The sequence below is a fragment of the Emydura macquarii genome, unplaced genomic scaffold (genome assembly GCF_026122565.2).
Source record: "Emydura macquarii macquarii isolate MOO-44397 ecotype Brisbane River unplaced genomic scaffold, CSIRO-AGI_Emac_v2 contig_2205, whole genome shotgun sequence".
Taxonomy (NCBI): domain Eukaryota; kingdom Metazoa; phylum Chordata; order Testudines; family Chelidae; genus Emydura; species Emydura macquarii.
In genome coordinates, this window is record NW_027132342.1 from 17,362,496 (window position 1) to 17,382,704 (window position 20,209).

A 20,209-nucleotide genomic window follows, 5' to 3' on the forward strand; every position below is an offset into this window, starting at 1 on the left:
ACAGCAGCAATAGAAAGAAGAAGAGTCTCCTATCCCTTTCCTGTGCACCCCCAAACAGCAAGAGAATGTCACTGTTTCATGGCCTTGTGGTTAGTGTTAAGGAGAGGGATTCAGGGTTCCATTCCTGACTCTGCCACGGACTCAGTGTGCATCCTGAGGCAAGTCACTTCACTGCTTTGTTCCTCAGTTTTCCCTTGTGTAAACTGGGAATAGCAATAATTGCCTACCGCCCAGAGGTGTCGTGAGCCAAAATTCATTAACCTGTGTAAAGGGCTTTGAGAGCCTCATACAGTAGGTGCCTTATAAAGGCTAAGGTTCCTCTCCTCCCCGCTTATTTAAAAAAAAGAATGTTTTCTTAATGTTGTCTGACTGGCAGGGGTGGATTAAAGCCAATGCATTACTCATAGCTGCTCAGTTCTTGAGGTTATTTGCGGAGAGGTCTCGCTACGTAGGTTGCAAAGTTAAAAAATCCCAGATTCTGTATATATCGTAAAATAAGGACATTCCCCTAAGGATGGTATCCAACAGGAGCAACATACAGCTGAAATGTGATGACTCCTGCTATTCGTAGGTCCTATACTGTGCAATAAGGATCCTTGATTAGATCCTTGCTATGGGAACCCCAGGATGTGTATGGCACTATAAGTCCAGCTGCACCAGCTGGGAAGAGTGAGGGGCTGCTGTGCTCCAGAGTGTTCAGCTGCCAGTGGAGTCTCACCCATCTCTGTCTGCAGGGGTCACCTGTGGGGTGTGTACTGTTCTGCCATCATTTCCTTTTCTGTTCTTGCACGGCCCTTTCCCTTTGTGACAGTTGCCATGGATAAGTGCCAGGCTGGGGTCATTGCAGCCTGCTGAGTTGGATCCTGATGGGTTGTCACTGCTGCTCTCTCTCATTTCCATTCCTTGGATTCTGGGGACTTGAGTTCTGCTCTTGTAGGGCTCCCAGGGACTCAAGCTCCACTCTCAGGACTTTATACTGTTGCCAGAAACTCGAATAAAAATGCACCCCGTGATTTGTAAAGCCAGTTGTCATTCATTTCCTCTGTCTCTCCAGCCTCAGTGGGCAGCACATTAGCATAATGTGTATTAGCATATCAATGTGCAAGGGGCTCATCGGTGCCTCTTGTTTTTAACGCTTTCCCCGCAAGCCTAATGGAAAAGCACTGATACTTTGAAAGGTTTTTTGCATTGCACTGTGGGTGTGAACAGGCCTACCGTCTCATATCAGTCACCTCTCACTTCGTCCTCCTGGTGTCATACCTGTGTCTTGGATTGTTTTAAACTCACTCTCTGTCTCTCCTTTTGCAGGATGGTGGAATATTCCCTGGACCTCCAAAACATTAACTTGTCTGCGATCCGTACTGTCCGTGTCCTGAGGCCCCTCAAAGCCATCAACCGTGTGCCTAGTAAGTTGTTCCTCCCTCTCACAGGCGCCCCATTTTATCTGTGCTTCACCTTTGTCTGTGCCGTTTTTATCTATCGCTCTGCTGCTGTGTCTGGGATCTCTTTCCCCATCGATTGTCCTGCCCTGTATCTCCAGGTATCTGGACTAACCTTTTAGCCCTGTAAGACATGTATGTAGGTCTCTGTGTGTGTATCGCCAAAACCATGGCCCCTAGATTCCAGGCCCAACTGGTAGGCCATTGGATGGCTCAAGAACTTGGATAGGTTTGGGATGCTTGGCTACGGTGACTCAGGGGTGGAGGGCTAATCTGTCTCCAGTTTGTTTGTGAGTGCCAAATAGCTCAGGGATGTTGGGAGAATGGAATACAGAGCCACTAGTTCCAATCCAGGTGTAGGTTAGGGTCCTTTCTACCTGAGATTCTCAATCTAGCCCTTCATTTTGTCTCCAACTACTCCCTATCCCCCACCCCCAAAAACCTCTTCTCAAAGGGCGGTGCAAAGACTGCCCAGATGAGTTGTGGGGAGCGTGTGAACAGTAAGGCTATTTTGTCTATAGGGCCCAGTTGATGACCAAAGTGCTGGAGCTGGCAATAAAGCAAGACATTTCGCTCTTTCCCATAAGACTATGGAAGGGGTGAGACTGCTTGTAGAGTCATGGAGAGGTGTGTGGTATGGGGAGGGGGTGGATGAATAGTGAGATCAGGTGGGAGCAGGGCGTGAGGGGGTTGATTTCCCTTCTAGATGATTCTTCAGTTTCCTCTCATTTAAAAATATACCAGCCCAGCTCTGCGTGGGGGTGGACAACAATGGCCACATTTTATCTGTTCCTCACTGCGCACTTTCTCCTTCCCCTCTTGTCCTGGTTCCCACCTCTGCAGCTCTGTGTATATACAGCATGTATGAGTCAGGGTTGTGAGCTCCACTGGGGATTGAGCTGTCAGGATCTGATGGACCGAGCCTGAACCTGGCAGCACAAGCAGCTCTCTACAGCTCCTTGGCGAGCTAAATGGCTTTCCTGCTGGTTTGGCTCAGATCCAAGAAACGGACCCACCTTGGTCTTTTCACTGTGGAGGGAATGGGGTGAGGAGGGGTACCATACACAGGATCCAGCCATGTATCTGCAGTGTTCATATGACACCTCTCTCTTTCTTCCTTTCCCCTGTAACAGTAGCCACTGCAGTCAATGGACACTGACCCCTGCCATGTGACGGGATATACTTTTTTGTAACCCTGCCCCATCTCATGTGGCAGAGGCTGGGAAACAGAGACTACTCTCTTACCTGCATGTCACTTCTTTATTACTCTCCCCCTCTCTTCCTTCCCTTTTCCCTCTTCCTCTGCATCTCTGCTTTCTCAGTTCCATTTTGATAACTCTAGAGTACAGGAAGGTAGATAGCAATTGCCAGTGTCACCATAGGAAGTATCTGGTGTATATGGCACAGGTATCACTGTGGTTATAACAAGGGAGCGGATTTGATGCAGTGGGCCAATTTCATGCCATTGAAGTCAGTGGAGTTACACCAGCAATGAATGTGGCCCACTGTGTCTGTTTGGTAATATTACTGGTTATACCCTACGCAGAGAAAATAACTGCCATGTATGGTATTGTGACACTTTCAGCGTTTCTTCCATTTTTCCCAAAGTTTTATACTGAGTTTTTCTTCCTTACCATATAACAGAAAGTCTCTTTCCTCTTCCCCCTTTAATGTCCCCTGCTCCCACTTTTATCAGGCTATCAGCAATGACCAAGACCTCCTTAAGCCTCTCCCACTGTGCTGAGGCCAATCCCATTCCATACCTCAGCAGCTTCATTCATTCCCTACCCCAGAGCTGAGGGGAAGTTTATTACAGGTGGGAACAGGCTAGAAACTAAATGAAAGAAACCAGGTTGTCTCGGCTGTCTCCTGAGGATGTGTGCCAAGGAAATTTTAATAATCAGGGCCCAGCAGTAAAAACAAAGCTAGACAGATCAAATTGAAGTCTGCATTTTTATCTCCTGTTTACCAGTGTAAATCAGGAGAAACTTGACTAGAATGTGGGAAAAAACAGTGTGAGACCAGAATCAGGCCCACAAAGACTAGATTCAGAGATTTTAAAGCCAGAAGGGACCATTGCGGTCATCTAATCTGACCTCCTGCATAACACAGGCCATAGAGTTTCATCCAGTTATCCCTTTATAGAGCTCAATAACTTGCCATACAGCCACCTCTAGGCATTTCTTCACAACACTGGTCCCTCTTCTAAATTCTACTTCTCTCCACTATAGTAGTGTACTGTGTAGAACTAATATTGTTTTAGTTTCTATTCTGCTATCGAACATTTATATCTCTGTCTGTCTACATAGATAAATGGCTATATGTGCAGTAGTTCTGGATGAAGAGACACTTTCATTATTAAATGAAAAAATAAATTCCCTTGGATAGGAACACTGTCCTGTGGACTGAAAACTGGCTAAAAGGCTGTAAACAAAAGCTAATGATAAATGGGAATGTGCTGAGTTGGAAGCAAGTGTCTAGTGAGGTACAGCAAATATCACCGATACACCCTTTTGTCAGAAATCTTATTGAATGTCTTTTTAAAATTCTTCATTAATGATCTGGAAGAAGGAGCAAAGCACATTAAGGAGATTTGCAGATGATAGTAAAACTGGAGGAGTTGCAGACACTAGGTAGAATAGAAAAATAATACAAAGGGATGGGGAGAGAGTAGTAAATACATGGGCAGAAAATAACAAAAGGAGAAAATTGGGGGGAAGGGAAAGGAATGATCTGAAACACCAGTATTCAGTGTTAGGGAAGAGGAATTTGAGAGATAGCAATGATGAGATAGACGCTGGGCCACACTTTCAAAAGAGCTTAGCACCACATTTAGGCAACTAAATAGGGGCCAGACTTTCAAAAGAGCTCAGTACGCAGTGTGCACCTAGTGGGCTGAACTCTTTTGAAAATCTGGCTGTGAATTTTGGTGCCTCCTAGAGAGCTGAGATCTTTTGCAACTCTCTTTCCAGTCTCGAGTGCTGCACTCTTCTGAAAATTCCTGCACATAGGAGTGAGAGCAGCCAGCAAATACAAGATGAGTTTGCAATGTGCAGAGGCAGCACATAAGGCTGTAATAACTTTGGACTTCGTAGGCAAAGGTCACCTCAGTGCAGGAAGGTAGTATGGTAGAAACTGGCCAGGAGTAAATCCAAGTAGGAAATTAGAAGGTTTCTAACCATCAAAGAAGTAAGATTCTGGACCAGCCCTCCCATAGGAGTACTGGGGCAAGCAACCTAACCAGTCTTAAAATGGAGTTTGATACGTTTATGAATGGGAATGTATGATGGGTTGCCTGCGATAGCAGGAAAATGGACTCAGTGACCCAGGAGGTCCCTTCCAGTCCTGTGTTCCTAATATTCTCTCTCTACATGGCCTTATCTAGAACATTGTTTTCAAATCATGTCACTGTTCTACCAGACATATTGGAAGGAATTCATAGAAGAGCAATCATAATGTTCAGGAAGCTGGAAAGATTTGATTGATGAGCGAAGATTTTAAAAAAGCTAAACAGGTCTAGCTTGGCTAAACGATATCTAAAGGAAACGGATACGATAACCCACAAATAACTGATGCGTGTAAACATGGGAGATGGATTTTGTGTGTGCTACATAGGCTATAATTTAGAGTAATGGGATGAAATTATAAAAGAGGAAATTTATAATGAATAACCGGAAGAATTTCCTTATACTGAAATCTGGGGAGCCATGGAATAATCTCTCAAGGGAAGTGGTGGAAGCCCTGCTGGTTGTACATACAGATAGAAGTATATAAAATAATGAATCGTACAGACAAGGTAGATCCCTGACTCTTAACACAAGAACCAGGGATGATGACATTAATGAACAATGAAATTAAAAGGAATTACTTTTTTCACACAATGCCTAATTAGACCATGGAATTCACTGCCACAGAAAGTCTTGAAGCTAAGACATTTGTATGGATGTCAAGAATATCCAGAGTTATCATCATTAATGCTAGTGTAAGTTTTGGAAGAGATATTAAACGTCATGCTTCAGGGTTTGAACCAGTCTTTAAATTACTGGGGATTAGGAAGTTTCTTATACCTTCCTCTGAATTATTTGGGGCTGGCCATGTCAGAGACAGGATACTAAACTAAATGGACCCATGGTCAGATCCAGTCTGGGCAACTCCTGTGTAATTTTTAAATTAGACTGGACAAAATCCTAGAAGCCTCGTTTTTATAATACTGTATGTCTCACCCATGCATTAGTATTCATGCTTATCTCTCACATTCCTGCCTTTTGCCTCATGAGTGTTGCCTTTCAGGGTTTTGTCTGTAGGTGCATGAAACAGGAGTGATAAACTGTTGTAGTCCTATCACCATTTGATTTAATTCAATAACACTGTATTGGCGTGACAAGCTACTCAAGCTGCCAAAGTGTAAGGAGGAGAAAAACCCTTCAGGTCTCTGTCAAAGGTAGTTACAATCTGCTCACGGCAGGTCTTCACACTGGATTTGGGGTATTCTTCCACATCCTTTTGTTATTTTTGTCCATTTCTGATTCAGTGGTAGGTTGCTATATAAAATGTCATCTCTGCCGGGTCTCTTTTCTTCCCATCCTCTCACAGTAATGCAGTTTTTCCTCATTGCTTTTTAATGGAAAGTCTTTAATCATTTCTGATAATTTTAGGAAATATCTCTTACTCCATCATATTTTTGACATTGGAGCACAAAATGTCTCTTCAATTCACTCTCTCTGCTGTCACATTGGGTTGCATGGTCCTTTTGCACTGTATTTTGTGTCTCCCAGTCTCCACCTCAAATTGATTGTCACTGATTCTTAATTTGGAAAGAGTCATCACAGATTGCACAGAGGTGAGGGAGTCTGCTAATGTGAGGCTTCTGTGGTGGGATCTGTAGTAGACTGTTGCATAGCAACTTTGTTGAATAGGAAACATATGTGTCTAGTAATATATAGTATATGAGTGTAGGAATATGTTGAAGGGGGTTTTGTATATATGTGAAATATAGTGGCCTATTATTGTTTAGAGTTGTGTGGGAACAGGGATTTCCATTCCATGGGGAATTCTGTGATTTCTAGGTTTGTTTCAATCTGAACTGGAACGAAAACAAAAAATTTCACATTTTCCCTTAAAACAAAATTTCTTCCCTCCCCCCACACAAGAAAATCATTTTGGGTCAATCAAAACATTTCATTTTGATTGTGACATTTGTAAATTTTTTTAGTAATATTAAAATAAAAGACCTTTTGAAATGAAAAATTAAGAGGTTCTGAAAATATTGAAACAGACCATTTTGACCTTATTGAAACGTTTTATTTTTTTTTTCAAAAATTTTTCCAAAATGAAATTTGATTGAAATTGATACATTCCTGTGGGAAGTTTGGGTTTTTGATAAAATGGCATTAAAATGTTCCACTAGAAAATTTTCCACCAGCTCTGATTTTGTTGTTGTTGTTATTATTATTATTATTATTATTCATTTATATTGCAGTAGCGCCTAGAAGCCACCCAGGTCAGATTCCTATGCTTTTCAATTGCCAGTCTCAAAGCTTTCCAAAAGTGTATTATCATCCTCTTGTTACAGAGCGGGTGACTGAGGCCCAGTGAGTCACCAGCAGAGTCAGGAATAGAACTGACAGCTCCTGATTCGCAGTCCTATGTTCAACCCACTAGACCAAAACAATAATATAAAAATAATCTAAAGCAGCTGAATCCTGGGATGGCAAGGACAAAGCAGTTCAATATTTATTTGCCTGCCTTATAGCTGTATTCCACACCTCGATGTTTGGTGCCCTATCAATGCTTAGGAGAGAGAGATTTACGCGGACGTAAACCCCACGTGCAGCACTGTGGAGAAATGATGGCTTTTGACGTTCTCCAACTTGGTTTTGAGGAACTAATTTCACTGGAGAGTGTATGTAAAATTAGCTTCTGATAGCTTCTGATTAGACTGTGGAACAATCTGTTTTAAAACTAGACTAGACAAAAGACTAGAATCTGTCCTGCAGGGAACAGTCCTGCCCTGGCTGGGGGATCTAATAGGTCTTTTCCATTTCAGCTTCTAAAATTCCACTATAAGCTCCTTGTTTCAGATACTTTTAACTTTCTGGAAAAAAAATTACTCGTATTTGTCCTCTGTCCAATGGTGACTTATTTTTGGAAAATGTAAAATTCCATTTGACCATTTCTGAACCTTATTTTCATATTTCACATGGGTTTTTTGTGCATAGATAACTCAAAGCCAGATTTCCCCCCCAAAATGTCAAAGTTGCCATGCACTAAGTTTTCTGTTGTTGTTAATAAATGTTTGTGGAGCACTATATGTGTACATGTCCCATCCACATACGAAAAATAGCTTTTCATCAGTAGATCTCAAAGCAAAAAAACAAAAGGCAAGGGATTGCCCTGAGAGCTTACAATCCAAGGACAATATTATCACTTGCTGTCTGTGCCTATTTCACTAAAGGTAAGGGGCATAAGATCCCTCCTTATTTCTCTGCATGGGCTACCTGCATCTCCCGTCCATAATCAGGGGAGAGAACAGGCTCTGTGGAGCTGTGATTCTGTGCTCCATGGAATTGGGTAAGGAATGGGTGAAGAGAAGTGAGAAGGCAGAGCCTTGGCTTTATCCCCCAAAATGCTGGTCAGTGGAGCTGAGCCAGAGCAGGGGGGATGAAATCTGTGTCTGCTATGGGCCAGTAGAAGATGGCTTTCCCTTGAGAGCAAGGGGAGATCAGAAAAGGAATTGTAACTCAGAGTCACAGTTCCTTCCATAGACTGCTCTGGGCAACACAGCTATTTCTCACCCTTTTCTATGGCTAAGGAACAATGCTTTAATGTAGACCTAAATCAGACAAGCACGTACAGCATATGGGAGAACAATACAGAGAGAAGATAGAGAGTTTACAGGGCAGTGTAGAATTCAATGCTGGTAACTGCAGTGAAAGCAGTGGGTCAGAAGCAAGGATTCCTGGGAGAAAAGTGGATATGGTTGGCAGACAAGAAGCAAAAGGCCGTTCCAGCCGTAAAGGTGGTGTGACGGAAGATGTGACATTGATCTTGGAAGAAGAGTGGGAGGAAGGGGAAATATTGGTGGTGAGGACTGGGAGGAAGAGGAAATGCGAGCAGAGAGGGTGGCCAGTGCCAGTGGGAAGAAAGTTCATTCACAATCAAATAACTAAGTGAGAAGGGTTTGGAAATCAATATTTACTACTACCTTTTTAATAAACTTATCATGGTGTAGTGTTCCAGATATACGTATGGATTCCTGAATTCCTCATTGAAATAAATGCAGCTCTTTGCCCAGTCCTGGTGCTGTCATACTTATCCATTCAAATAAAAATGTAATGCACTGGCATTTATTTAAATGAGTGATCCATCAAAATATTTTTTTAAACAAAAATTAAATTCAACTCTGAAATGTAGGTCAATGTGGCATGATGGCAGAGATTTTAGATCCATGGGAGTCAGGGAATTCCAAAGTTAAAAGTCCAACAACACTGGTAACATTACCACATTGCACATGTGGGAACAAATTTCAAAAGAGCTCAGCTCCCTCTTAGGCTCATAAACAGGGGCCAGTGTGAGAAGATGTAAAGACGCTCCAGCATGTAGGGGCTTACTGGGTTCCTGCCTGTCATGTGGCCAATTTGGGCAGAACTATAAAAGGAAAAGGGAAGCTGGTACAAAGAAGCTACCATAGGGGAAGGATGTGACTGCTCTCCTCCCGGCTGGCTGAAGCTAGAAAGGCCTCCGCTAGTTATTACCCAGTAATTTTGAGTAGATTTGTTTTGGTTGCAGATTGCCAAATGCAAGCATTCAAAACTCATGCCCTCAAAAATCATGAGATTGGCTTAGAAATCATGAGTTTAAAAAAAATAGTAAGTCTGGGGTTCCTTTTATTTACAATATGGTTTTTGAACCTTTGGAACTGGGTCCTGTTTATAATCTTTTCTCTGCAACCGTTAGGGCTAGAAGCTTTTTTTTGGTGCCCTGTATTCACAAGGCTGGGGCTTTACACCAAATATCACGAGACTTGTAATAAAATCACAAGAGTCAGAAACTCTGTGGTGTTGGGTTTTGGTTTTGGAAATAACGCAAGTCCTGAAGAAAGGGATGTGATGGGGCCTTAGTTGATCTTCCCTTTTCCTTGTAAAGCCATGATGACCAAATTGGCCATGTGACAGGCAGGATTTTCGAAAGTGCTTAGAACACAGCAGCTCTCATTGTGACATTTATGGCCAGATTTTCAAAAAAGCTAAGTACCCGACATGCTGAGCTCTCTTGAAAATTTGGCTGCTTATTTTGCACCCTACATGAGAGCTGAGCTGTCTGGAAAAATCTGGCTCATAGGAGTGGTGGATACCATGGCAATATGTGTAATAATGACAATATAATGTGGTGTAGAAATAATGCAATATACAGTAATGCACGTTACTGTGTATGTGTGGATGGACCAAGCTACAACCGTAATCTTGAATTTTTTGATCTTTGTCCATTTAGGGCCAGGTTGTCCTCTCACTCAGTGTATGTCTACACTGTAATCAAAGGTTTGACTGCAGCTCCCACTTTGATCTAGCTAACGTGAATAACATTAGCAATGATCCACTTCAGCTCAAGTGCATACCCAGAGTTCTGGGCAGGCTCTTACAGCCCATGTTGCATCCTGTGTTGCTTCGGCTTCACTGCTCTTGTTATTCAAATGTGCTAGATCAAAGCTAGGTTAGGTATCTGCACACATGCTGCAGTCGCGCCTTTGTCTGCAGCATAGACCTACGCTCAGGGGCCTGCGCGGGAATTTAAATGTAATCACTTTTGCAGCACAGAATGTGCTGCAGCCCAGGCCAGAGGAGCGCTGTGCCCCCTGCCACGGAGAAGCTGTTAGCCCGAGGGTGAAGGAGCTTGCTCTCCGCACTATGGCCCCAGGGCTAGAGGCGCTCTCTGCCCCAGCTGCGGTTCCAAGGCTGGAGGAGTTCTGTGCCCCCATCGATTATTGTCCCCTGCTTGTCCCCCTTTGTGCATGCCCGGCATACGCTCAGTTTCATACCACAGTAACTTTGTTGCCTCCGTTAGAATTACACCTGCTTCGTGCCAATGATAATGAGAGAATCCGTTCCATTCAATCTTAATCATCGAGTTGCATTAACACAGTTTTATGTCATATTTTATGTTCTTCTTTATTACGTGTACAACACTGTAGGCGTGTATGGCACTTCCCAGGCAAATGGAAAGGACAGCTCCCTGCCCTGAAGGGTTTATAGTCTAAACAAGCACATCCTGCAAACACTTAGGTTACGTCTACACTGCAATAAAAGACGTGCAGCATAGCCGCGGCCGGCCTAAGTCAGCTGACTCAGGCTCATGAGATTCCGACTATGGGGCTATAAAATTGCTGTGTAGACATTTGGGCTCAGGTTGGAGCCCAGGCTGAGAGATCCCGTGCGGGGGAGGGTCTCAGAGGCCACACTCCAGCCCAAGCTTAAACATCCACACTGCAGTTTTTAGCCCCACAGCCTGTGACCCACAAGCCTGAGTCAGCTGACCCAGGCTTTGAGACTCTGCACCATGGGTTTTTTATCGCAGTGTAGATGTACCCTTACACACATGAAGCCTGAGGCAGAGCTCATCGGAGTCAGTGCAAAGATTCCTGTTGACTTCAGTGGGCTTTGAAACAGGTCCAAGCTTAACTTTGTGTACATGAGCAGTCCAACTGAATTCAAGTCACTCACGTGTGTTAGTGCTTGCAGGATCGGGGCCTCAGTTAGGGTATGTCTACCCATGGAGCTGGGGGGAAGGGGGGCCATTCTCAACTCAAGAAGATTTGCTCATGCTAGCTGTCGTTGAGCTTGTGCACTAACAATAGAGTGTAACCATGGCAGCGTGAGTAGCAGGATGGGCTAGCCACCCGGAGTATGTCCCTAGGGTCTCCATGGGACATGTGCTCCCAGTGGCTAGCCCATCTTGAGTGTTTTGGTTTTCATTCCTAGTTGGGTCAGAACCAAACGGTGACATATCAAAATCTTCAGTGGCTCCAGTCCTGACCATTTGTGCTCACTTAAGATCCCATGGCCTTTTCTGAGAGGCCAGCGTGCCTAACTCTGTGCCCCAACCACCTAGCAATTGGAGTGATTCGGATTGCCTGCTCCTTCCATGGTTCATTGTTTCAGTTTGGAGCCAGTTTTCTTCTCTGCCCATTCTAAACCCCTGTGCAGTTTTGCTGTGAACGGTTTCACCCAGAGGATGTTGCTTTTCGGCAGAAGACAAAGCGATTCCTGCGTGTAAAGATTGCACAGCCAGTTAGTTAAAGTTTTGAAGTGCGCTGGGATGAATTCAGATGAGAAGTGCTATGTAAATATATGTTAATTATCATTATACCTTCAGTTCTTGGCCTTCCCCTGCTCTGGTATGCCACCTGTATTACTCGAAGTCACAGCCTCGGCGATTGGTTCCCTGCAGAACACTGACCAACAACAAATGGCACCCTGCAAAATACTCATGTCGCACTACGCTGCCAGTCACCCCACACAGCCCAGGCAGCAGCTGAGCACCAACGCCTTTCACTGCAGAGCTAGGAGTGAGTTGGTGTATGCTGATGTGGCATATTAATGCTGACCCGGAATCAGTGCCAGCGCATGTCAGCACTTTGGCCTTGGTCCAGTGAAACTTTCCTATCAAGCTCCTGCCCCATTGTGGGTGTATCTGAGGAGTGGGCTATGTGCAGCGCCTCCTCATGCTCCAGCTGTCTAGCAAGGCTTATGTGGTCTTCTTGTTCCCCTGCACCACAGCAGAAATGAAGAAGGTGTGGCAACGTGCATGACTGAAATTGCTGGGGAGAGAAGCAATTAGTGGGCAGTGGAGGCCAACTCAGGAGAGAGGTGAAAAAGAAGAGCCAAGATCTATCTGCTTCCCCTGGGGATTTCATAACACTTCCCCATGGCTAGCCCCATTCCTTTCCCTGATTAAATCCATGCCTAATCAGCAACTTCCCCTGGCTCCCTATAGAAAGGGGTCCTGCCCAGTTGCCTTTAGGGCCCAACTCTGGCTCCCCACAATCCCCAGCCTCGGCTCTCCCATCTTGGAGGGGTCTAATTTTCCCCTCCACCACACAGTGCTGAGGCTAGTGCCATCTCTTGAAGGCTTTTGGAGAAGGAAGCAGGTGGGCCAGACTCAGGGAGCAGTAGCATCACAATGTGCTTTCCAGTCTGCGCAGTGAGTGGGCAGGGGAGGCGGATGGCACCGCAGCCTGTCAGGAGAAGGCATGGGAGTGCTAGGCAGCAGTGAAGGACAGAAGGAGAAAGACTGAAGGGCTCATGAACAGGAAACTGGTGTTTTGCAAGATACTGTGGAGATTCAGAAAGGAGGTTCACCAGAGTCATCAAGTGAGGGGTGCAGCTGGGCAGAAGTCAGGGGGTGGAGAGAGAGCTGTATACATATGAAGGCAGCGGGGAGAGGGCAGGATAGAAATGGATAGAAAGCTGACACTCAGAGGGAGCGTGCAGCACCAGTCCTTCTTTTCTTTTAGTTCAAATACAGTTTTTGTAGTGCCTTATCACTGGGGAATCTGGACACCTTTCCTCAGCAGACCATTGTGACTGAGAAGAAAGCATAAGGGTAAGCAGGGCAGCAGTTACAGTTTGGGCTATGAGAGGACACTGGAACATCGTACAGAATGAATTTTGAAAGGTCTTGGAAAGCTGATTCTTCCATGTATTCCTCTCCAGCTGCTTCCTGTCCTCTTCGTTTAATTTTTTCCTGCCAGTCTCTCTCCCCATTTACTTTACTCTCAGTTTTTCCCCCCTCATTCTCTATTCCACTCTCTCCTTTGCTTCTCTCACCAGGTCTGTACCTCTCTCTCTTTTCTTGTCTGACTCTCCCTCCCTCTCATCCGTTGTCTTTCCCCCCATCTCCATTTGTCCTTTTCCATTGGCAGAGCAGAAGCCACACTGGCTCACAGCTAGGAGTGAATATGAAAGGGACAATGACCTTTTCTGTGGCAGCCTTTGAAAAACAGCCGTTCCCTGAGAAGAGAAAGGAAGAGGGGCTGGGCAGTCCAGACAAAAAGGGGGAAGGGAGGGCATTAATGAAGCAACACTCAGCAACCAAACAGGCTTCCAGGGCATCAAATATGAAAAGGTTTGCTCTTCAAGGGGAAGAAAAGCATGATGCATGAAATATTTATGAGTGCCAGGTGTGGGCTATGAAAGGCGTCTCACTCTCCCCAGTCACCCTCTCAGGGAGACTGGAGGGACATGGCTTTGTCTGCTGCAGGCGCCCAAGGGAGGATTCTAGCTGACTGATTTCCCCCAGAAGATTGTGAAATATTAGATAATACTCCTCTACTGCCACCCACTCATGCACATGCCTCTGCACACACACAAAGGGTGGAGAGTGGAAGAGCATGCCCGGTGGGTGTTCGCCAGCTGGGGCTACTCTTAGTGGGGTATCCCCAGGACTCCAACTATGGGCAGAATGGAAACATCTCACTGACTTCAACATGGCAGTGCTCCATCAAACCAGGCAGGACACCATGCCATGAGAGCAGGGAGCAGATAGAGGGGAGAAAAGGTTGCAAGAAAAGGAACCATTCAAGAAAACAAAACAAAAATCCACTGACAAGAGCCAATATTTTGGGAAAGTAGCTGAATTCCCTCTTGGATTTGGGCAGAGCAACTCTGCTCTTTGCTCCAGAGGTGCCCCAGGGCCCTTTCTGACAAGCTTCTGTCAACTTCAGAGAGTCTTTGGTTCCCTCCAGACAGTTCCTGTCAACCCCAATTAGCTTGGCCGTCACAGCTGAAACCTTGAGCAGAGACACCTGGCATATGCCAACCCTTGGGAAAGCAGAACCATGGCAAGTGATCTAGAAAGAGGAAAGCATGGGGACGTATGCTGTGATTTGCATGCTAAGCTAACAGAGCATGTGCAGAAGAGACCTCGTGCCCTTAAAACCAAGAAACTAAAGTCCAGTACATTTCTTTCCATGGCACTCATCACTTCAGGACCAAAACTGATGGAGGACACTGGACTGGTGGGAAAATTCTATTCTGCTCAGGTTCTTATACGCTTCTCCATCACCGTGGTATCCGGGCACCTTCCAGTAGTGCATGAATGGACATGACTAGCATCTGTAGAATCAAAAGGAGATGCAAGGTTTAAGACAAGGGAGCCTTCTGTTTGTTCAGTATCCACTGGTTCAAACAAGCCAGGTAGAAGGGAGTATAATTTTCAGTACTCACCTTAACAGTTTGATAGCCCAAACTACCAGTTTTAATTTTTGCTGTAGCCAAAGCAAATATCTTCCCCATCAGCATTTGGGACACAGTGATCTGCAGGTCACTGGGAGACATAATCTTGCTGATTCCAATTGTGATTGCAAAATCTGAAGTATAATTCGGTATAATTGCCTCATCTAGGCAATATGCCCCAGCTGAATTTGCTCAAGTGTCCCCTCCTTCCCTGCCCCAGTGTGCATGGCAATTCACAGGGATGTCAGTGGGCTGGCTTGATTTTTCTGTGGTCTGCTCTTTGGTGGGAATTTTCAGAAATCGGAAACTAGATACAGAAGCAGGCAGTATTTGGGTAGACAGGTGCAGAGAGAGATCTGTGCCTTTTCTCAGCCCATCCCCTGTGAATGAAACAGCCTCCCTGTCCCCAGGCACAGTGCAACCACACTGTCCTGATTTAAACCCTACCTCAAAACTTGTATCTTTCCTTGCTGATTCCCAGCCATCATTGCACGCACTGCCCATGAATTTTAACAGGTTAAATTAATTTAAATCAATCCAAAGAGGCACTAATGAGCTGTGTATGTAACACATCACAAATGCACCACAAAACCAATGATATACCTGAGATACATAGATGATATTTTCATCCTCTGAACAGATGACCTAAAATCCGTCATAGATTTCCACCACAACTTCAACAACTGCCACCCTTCCGAAAAATTGTCTCTGGGACACACCCACACCAGCATCAACTGGAACCCAAACCGGGGTATCATTAAACAACTACAACCCATACTCAGTGGGGACCCCATCCTGAAAGAAATCTTGCCTGAACCACCTCTTCAAGCTCATCATCAGAAACAAGCTCCCCACAGGCCAGGACACACCAACTCAAAACAGCACCAGGCTCTGCTGTTACCCACACACTAGGGCACCCCCACCTTTTTCCAATCTGTGGGGCTCCAGGTGTAATCCAGTTAATTTAGACACCCCCACCCTTTCCCAATCCATAGGGCTCTGGGTAAAGGCACCTACTTTTACCCAATTCACACTCTAGGGCTCAGGGTCACCCATTCCCAGTCAGTAGGGCTCCAGGTGAAACTAACCTGATTAATATAAGTACCCACACCCTTTCCCAAATTCATAGGAATCCAGGTGTATACTACTGTGGATTTGCAGGATCTTTTACCAGTGAGAGAGTCTTACACAGTAATAACCTTAACCTCTATTTATTAACAATTACCAAACAGTATACATGCTAAGCATACAATGCTATACTCACCAATCCTGATCAGGAAGGTGGACTTTCCCTGTTGGCCAGGCAAGGTCAGTCTCCTCTGGATTCTGGTTGCTGCACGTCACGTTCATGCAGAGGATTCTAGCATTTCTGATCTTGGGCGGTGTCTTGGAGATGGATTCTCCTTCTTCCTTCAGGTCTTTCCTCCTTATTCTTCTTGTTCCCCTTTCTTCTTCTAGTTGGTCTCCCTCTTGGACCCCAGTTCTTACAGTGAAACTCGAGTCCTGCTTACCCATACCTTATCCAATCATATTACAAAATAATTCTCTGACCAGTCCTAACATATTGCAAAACAATTCTTTAACCAATCATACCCGACCACCTTAATTGATTACACTTAGTTATCTTAGTTATGCAACAGACAGAAACAATTAAAAAATGAGACAGAAATCATTCAGATAAACAATAGAGACGTGGGTACTATAAAGGCAAAACAATAAGAAGTGTAGATTTTATAACCACAACTGTTGATAAGTGATTCTTTTCCAGACAATGCTATCGAGCAAAGCTTTCTTTAAGCATCTTAAGATTTCTTTATCTGGTGGTGGTAGGTACTATTAGGACAGTAGCACCTTCTTAACAGCCTGTTATTACATTGTCTTGAAGTAATTTCAGGAATGTGAAGATGTGACTACCTGCTACTTAGCTTAGGGCTGCTGCCTCTTCTGTTACGACTGCTACTGCCTAGTCGAAGAACAAGGCCTAAGCTTAGCCAAAAAACAAACAAACAAGGTCTCAGACCTTACACTGCCAGAACAGCAGATGTAAAACCTGCAGACATATCTCCACGGCTACGATGATCAACACCTCCCGCAACACACCTTTCAAAATCCAGGGTTCCTACACACGCCTGTGACAACATGTGGGGTACCTCATCCAGTGCCCTGTGGGTACATCCACACAGGGATAAAAGCCCCACAGTACATCCCTCTGCCCTCACAAGGTCCCAGAGGTCGGGCTCCATTCCAAGCCCAAAGGTCTACACAGCAATCTTTTAGCCCCCAGAGCTCGAGCCCTGCAAGCCTGAGTCAGCTGACACAGGCCAGCCGCAGGTTTTTATCCCCACGTAGACACAGCCGAAATGCCCCAGTAACAACTATCTAGATGAAACCAGACAATCGCTATGCTCTCAAATGAACTCACACAGAAAAATGATAAAAGACAAAAACACCACATCACCTGTGGGTGAACACTTTTCACAAAACAATCACTCTGTATCTGATCCTCGTCCTCAAAGGAAACCTGCACAACACTTTCAAAAGACGAGACTGGGAGTTTAAATTAATAACTTTGTAGACACTAAAAATCATGGATTGAATAGAGACACTGGGTTTATGTCTTATTACAACAACCTGTAATCCACTAACCCCCCATGCCCCCAGCTGCCTTTTTCACCCTCCCCCCCGCCTGCCCTTCATTTTCCCCCTATGCCCAGAGGGGTGTTACTGGGCCACTTCACCTTGAACGGTCCCTTGAAATATGTTTTAACTATTTATGCGAAACAATCTGTTCCACCTTATATTTAGCTGTGATACCCTGAGGGCAAGTCTACACTTAAAACACTGTCTCGGTGTAGCTGCGCCGATGCAGCTGTGTCACTGTAGAACTTTAATGAAGATGCCCTGAGCTGACGGGAGAGAGCTCTCCTGTCAGTGTAGTTAATCCACCTCCAAGAGGCGGTAGCTATGTTGGCAGGCAGGGGTGTGCGCAGGAATTTAAATTTGACCCCTTTTGGAGGGGCACGTTCTGTGCCTTCTGGGAGGAACGTGGTCTCCCCCGCCCCCTGGCCCTGGTAGGAGCTCGCTTTTCCCTCCCTCCTTCTCTCCCTCACTCTTCCCTGCCCCCATGACCCCGGGGCTGGAGAAGTTCTGTGTCCCTGATGATTAATGGGGGAGTCCGTGCCCCTACTTGTCGCCCCTTGTGCACACCCCTGCCGCTAACATAGCGCTGTCTACACGGCAGGGGAGTTAGGTCGGTCTGACTACGTCGCTCAGGGGTGTGGATTTTTCACATCCCTGAGCAATGCAGTTATACCGATGTAGGTCTGTAGTGTAGCCCAGAGGATCTCAAACTGGGGGGCACAGAATATATTTGGAGGGTGGGGGCATGAGAAGCTTTAGGAAAAAAATGTACTGCACACATTTTACCCACAGCCATGAATAACTAGCCAAGCTGATTCCTCCAGACGTAGCAGGTCCTCAGTGGGCGCTGTGTATTGGACTCTAGATGGCGCTGTGCATTGGACAGATTTCTGTTAACTTGCACAGCATTGTACAAAGTCGTTGCCATCTGTACGGTAATCTGTTTGCTACAACGCGGTGTGCACATTTAATTGTAGATATCAATCACAATCGCAGTTTTGCTTTTGCTCTTATTACAATGGATCGCTGGCTCCATTTGAATCAATGCCTTGCTGTTTTTAATGTTTAGTGAGAGTTGCAGGTTGATTTTTTTTTAATCAGTATATGTACTTGTGTGGCGGTGGGGAGAGTTCATAAACTACTACAGACATAAAGAAGGGGTGGCATGATCAAATAAGTTTGAGAATCACTGAGACCAGACTCGAGTGTGAAGCTCTGGGCAAGCTCGAAAGCGTGTCTCTCTCACCAACAGAAGTTGGTCCAATAAATGATATTACCTCACCCACCTTGTCTCTCTTACACATCACCTGACATTTCATTGCTCCACCTTCAGCCCTCGCAAGCTTTTGCATTATTTCTTGCTGTGTTAAAGCTATACTATGAGCTGGAGCTGTGATCTCTGAGGAGCCTGGCAGGTGAGCTGGCAGGAAGCTAGACAGGTGTCCACAGGAAAGGCAGCTAGGTTCTGGAATCTGCCTGTGTTCCATTGGAACGCCAGCAAAATTGCGCAATCTGCAAAACGTTTCAGTTCCACCCAGTCGGCAAATTCTGACAAAACAATGTTTCCTCTGAATTTTTCTGACCTGCTGACCTCAGGTCTGTGTCTCATCTGAAGAAAGCACTAGGCTGGATCATTGGTTTAGCAGTGACTCAGTGAAAAGACAGTTGGTCACCTAGTACCTTACCGAAATAGCCTCCTGTGAGGCCTGGGTTTCCCTGAAGGTCTCCCATTTACGTATGTCCCAACCTAGCTTATGAGAGCTGGTAAGATCACAACGTGAGGTAGGATCGTTGCTGGAAACACATTACATTGCGGTGAGGAGGTGGTGTTGTAAGTTGGTAATGTTGTAAAAGGGTTGCTTCCGGAGACTGGGGAGGTCAGGGCGATGGTCAGCATGTAGTACGGTGGCTATGCTGTGGGGCTATGTATTATTACAAACCAGGAAGCCAGATATGGGCAGTACTCTCAGGCAAGAGGCTGGAGCTGTGACCCAGCTGAAGCTAGTGAACAATTGATGCTCTACTGGGCTAGAAGATGACTAAATGAAGACTAATGGCACATCCGGGCAGGCAAGAGACTGGGGCTTTGCAACCACCCCAAGACTTATTCTTGTTAAGTCTAGAAGGGACTGATCAATAATTCTTTCTACCCTCTCCCTCCCATACACATTCCCCCAAGAAGGGTGAACTTTACTCATCAGATCACACATGGACTAGCTCTTCTACTCCCTCCAGCAGTGGAACCAGGAGGAAAGGAAATTCACCCTCAGAACCCCCCCTCTGCTGACTTGAGGCCCCACAAATTGTAAGGCCGGAACACACACCTTCTCAACAGAAAATATATATGCCCCTCACACCCATACTCTCTTGTCACATAGATACACATACCTGTCCTCCCCAGGTACATGCCTCACACTGTATCCACACCTTCTCACTCTACAGATACACTCTTCTCTCCTCTGCCACCCCCCCCCTTTTTACTCAGGTATAATAAACATCCCCACCTGTACAAATACACCTGAATCCTCATCCACCCTTGTTGCCCACATGCACACTTCTCTACATGCCCAGGGTCCTCTCCCCCTGCAATAGGAATGAAACAACACAGGAAACTGAGACACTGTAAAGCACAACTTGATGTGGCTTATTACTTGACAGTGGGCATAAAAGAGGGATTAACTGGTGCCTCCAGGGGCTGTCATTGAATCCTAATCTTATCTTTCCCTCCCCCTTCTTCTTCCCTGCCATCTGAAGTAATGAACTAGTTATAAATTTCTAATTAGCTAATTATATGCTGGCCTACATGGAGTGTCTTGCATGATGGAATTCCCTGGACCCCTGGAGGAGGGAGTCTCAGTGGAGGAGGGGGTAGGCGTGCATATGTGTGTATCTGTGTGTGTA

The 20,209-nt window shown here is 45.4% G+C and overlaps 1 protein-coding gene across 1 annotated transcript in view; it reads left to right on the plus strand.

Moving 5' to 3' along the window:
• The window catches only part of CACNA1I (calcium voltage-gated channel subunit alpha1 I), a 210,017-nt gene that overhangs the window by 124,100 nt on the left and 65,708 nt on the right, over positions 1-20,209 (plus strand). The window contains exon 5 of the mRNA XM_067558952.1: positions 1,309-1,406. Coding sequence (XP_067415053.1) covers positions 1,309-1,406 — 98 coding nt within the window. The remainder of the gene's footprint in view (positions 1-1,308; positions 1,407-20,209) is intronic.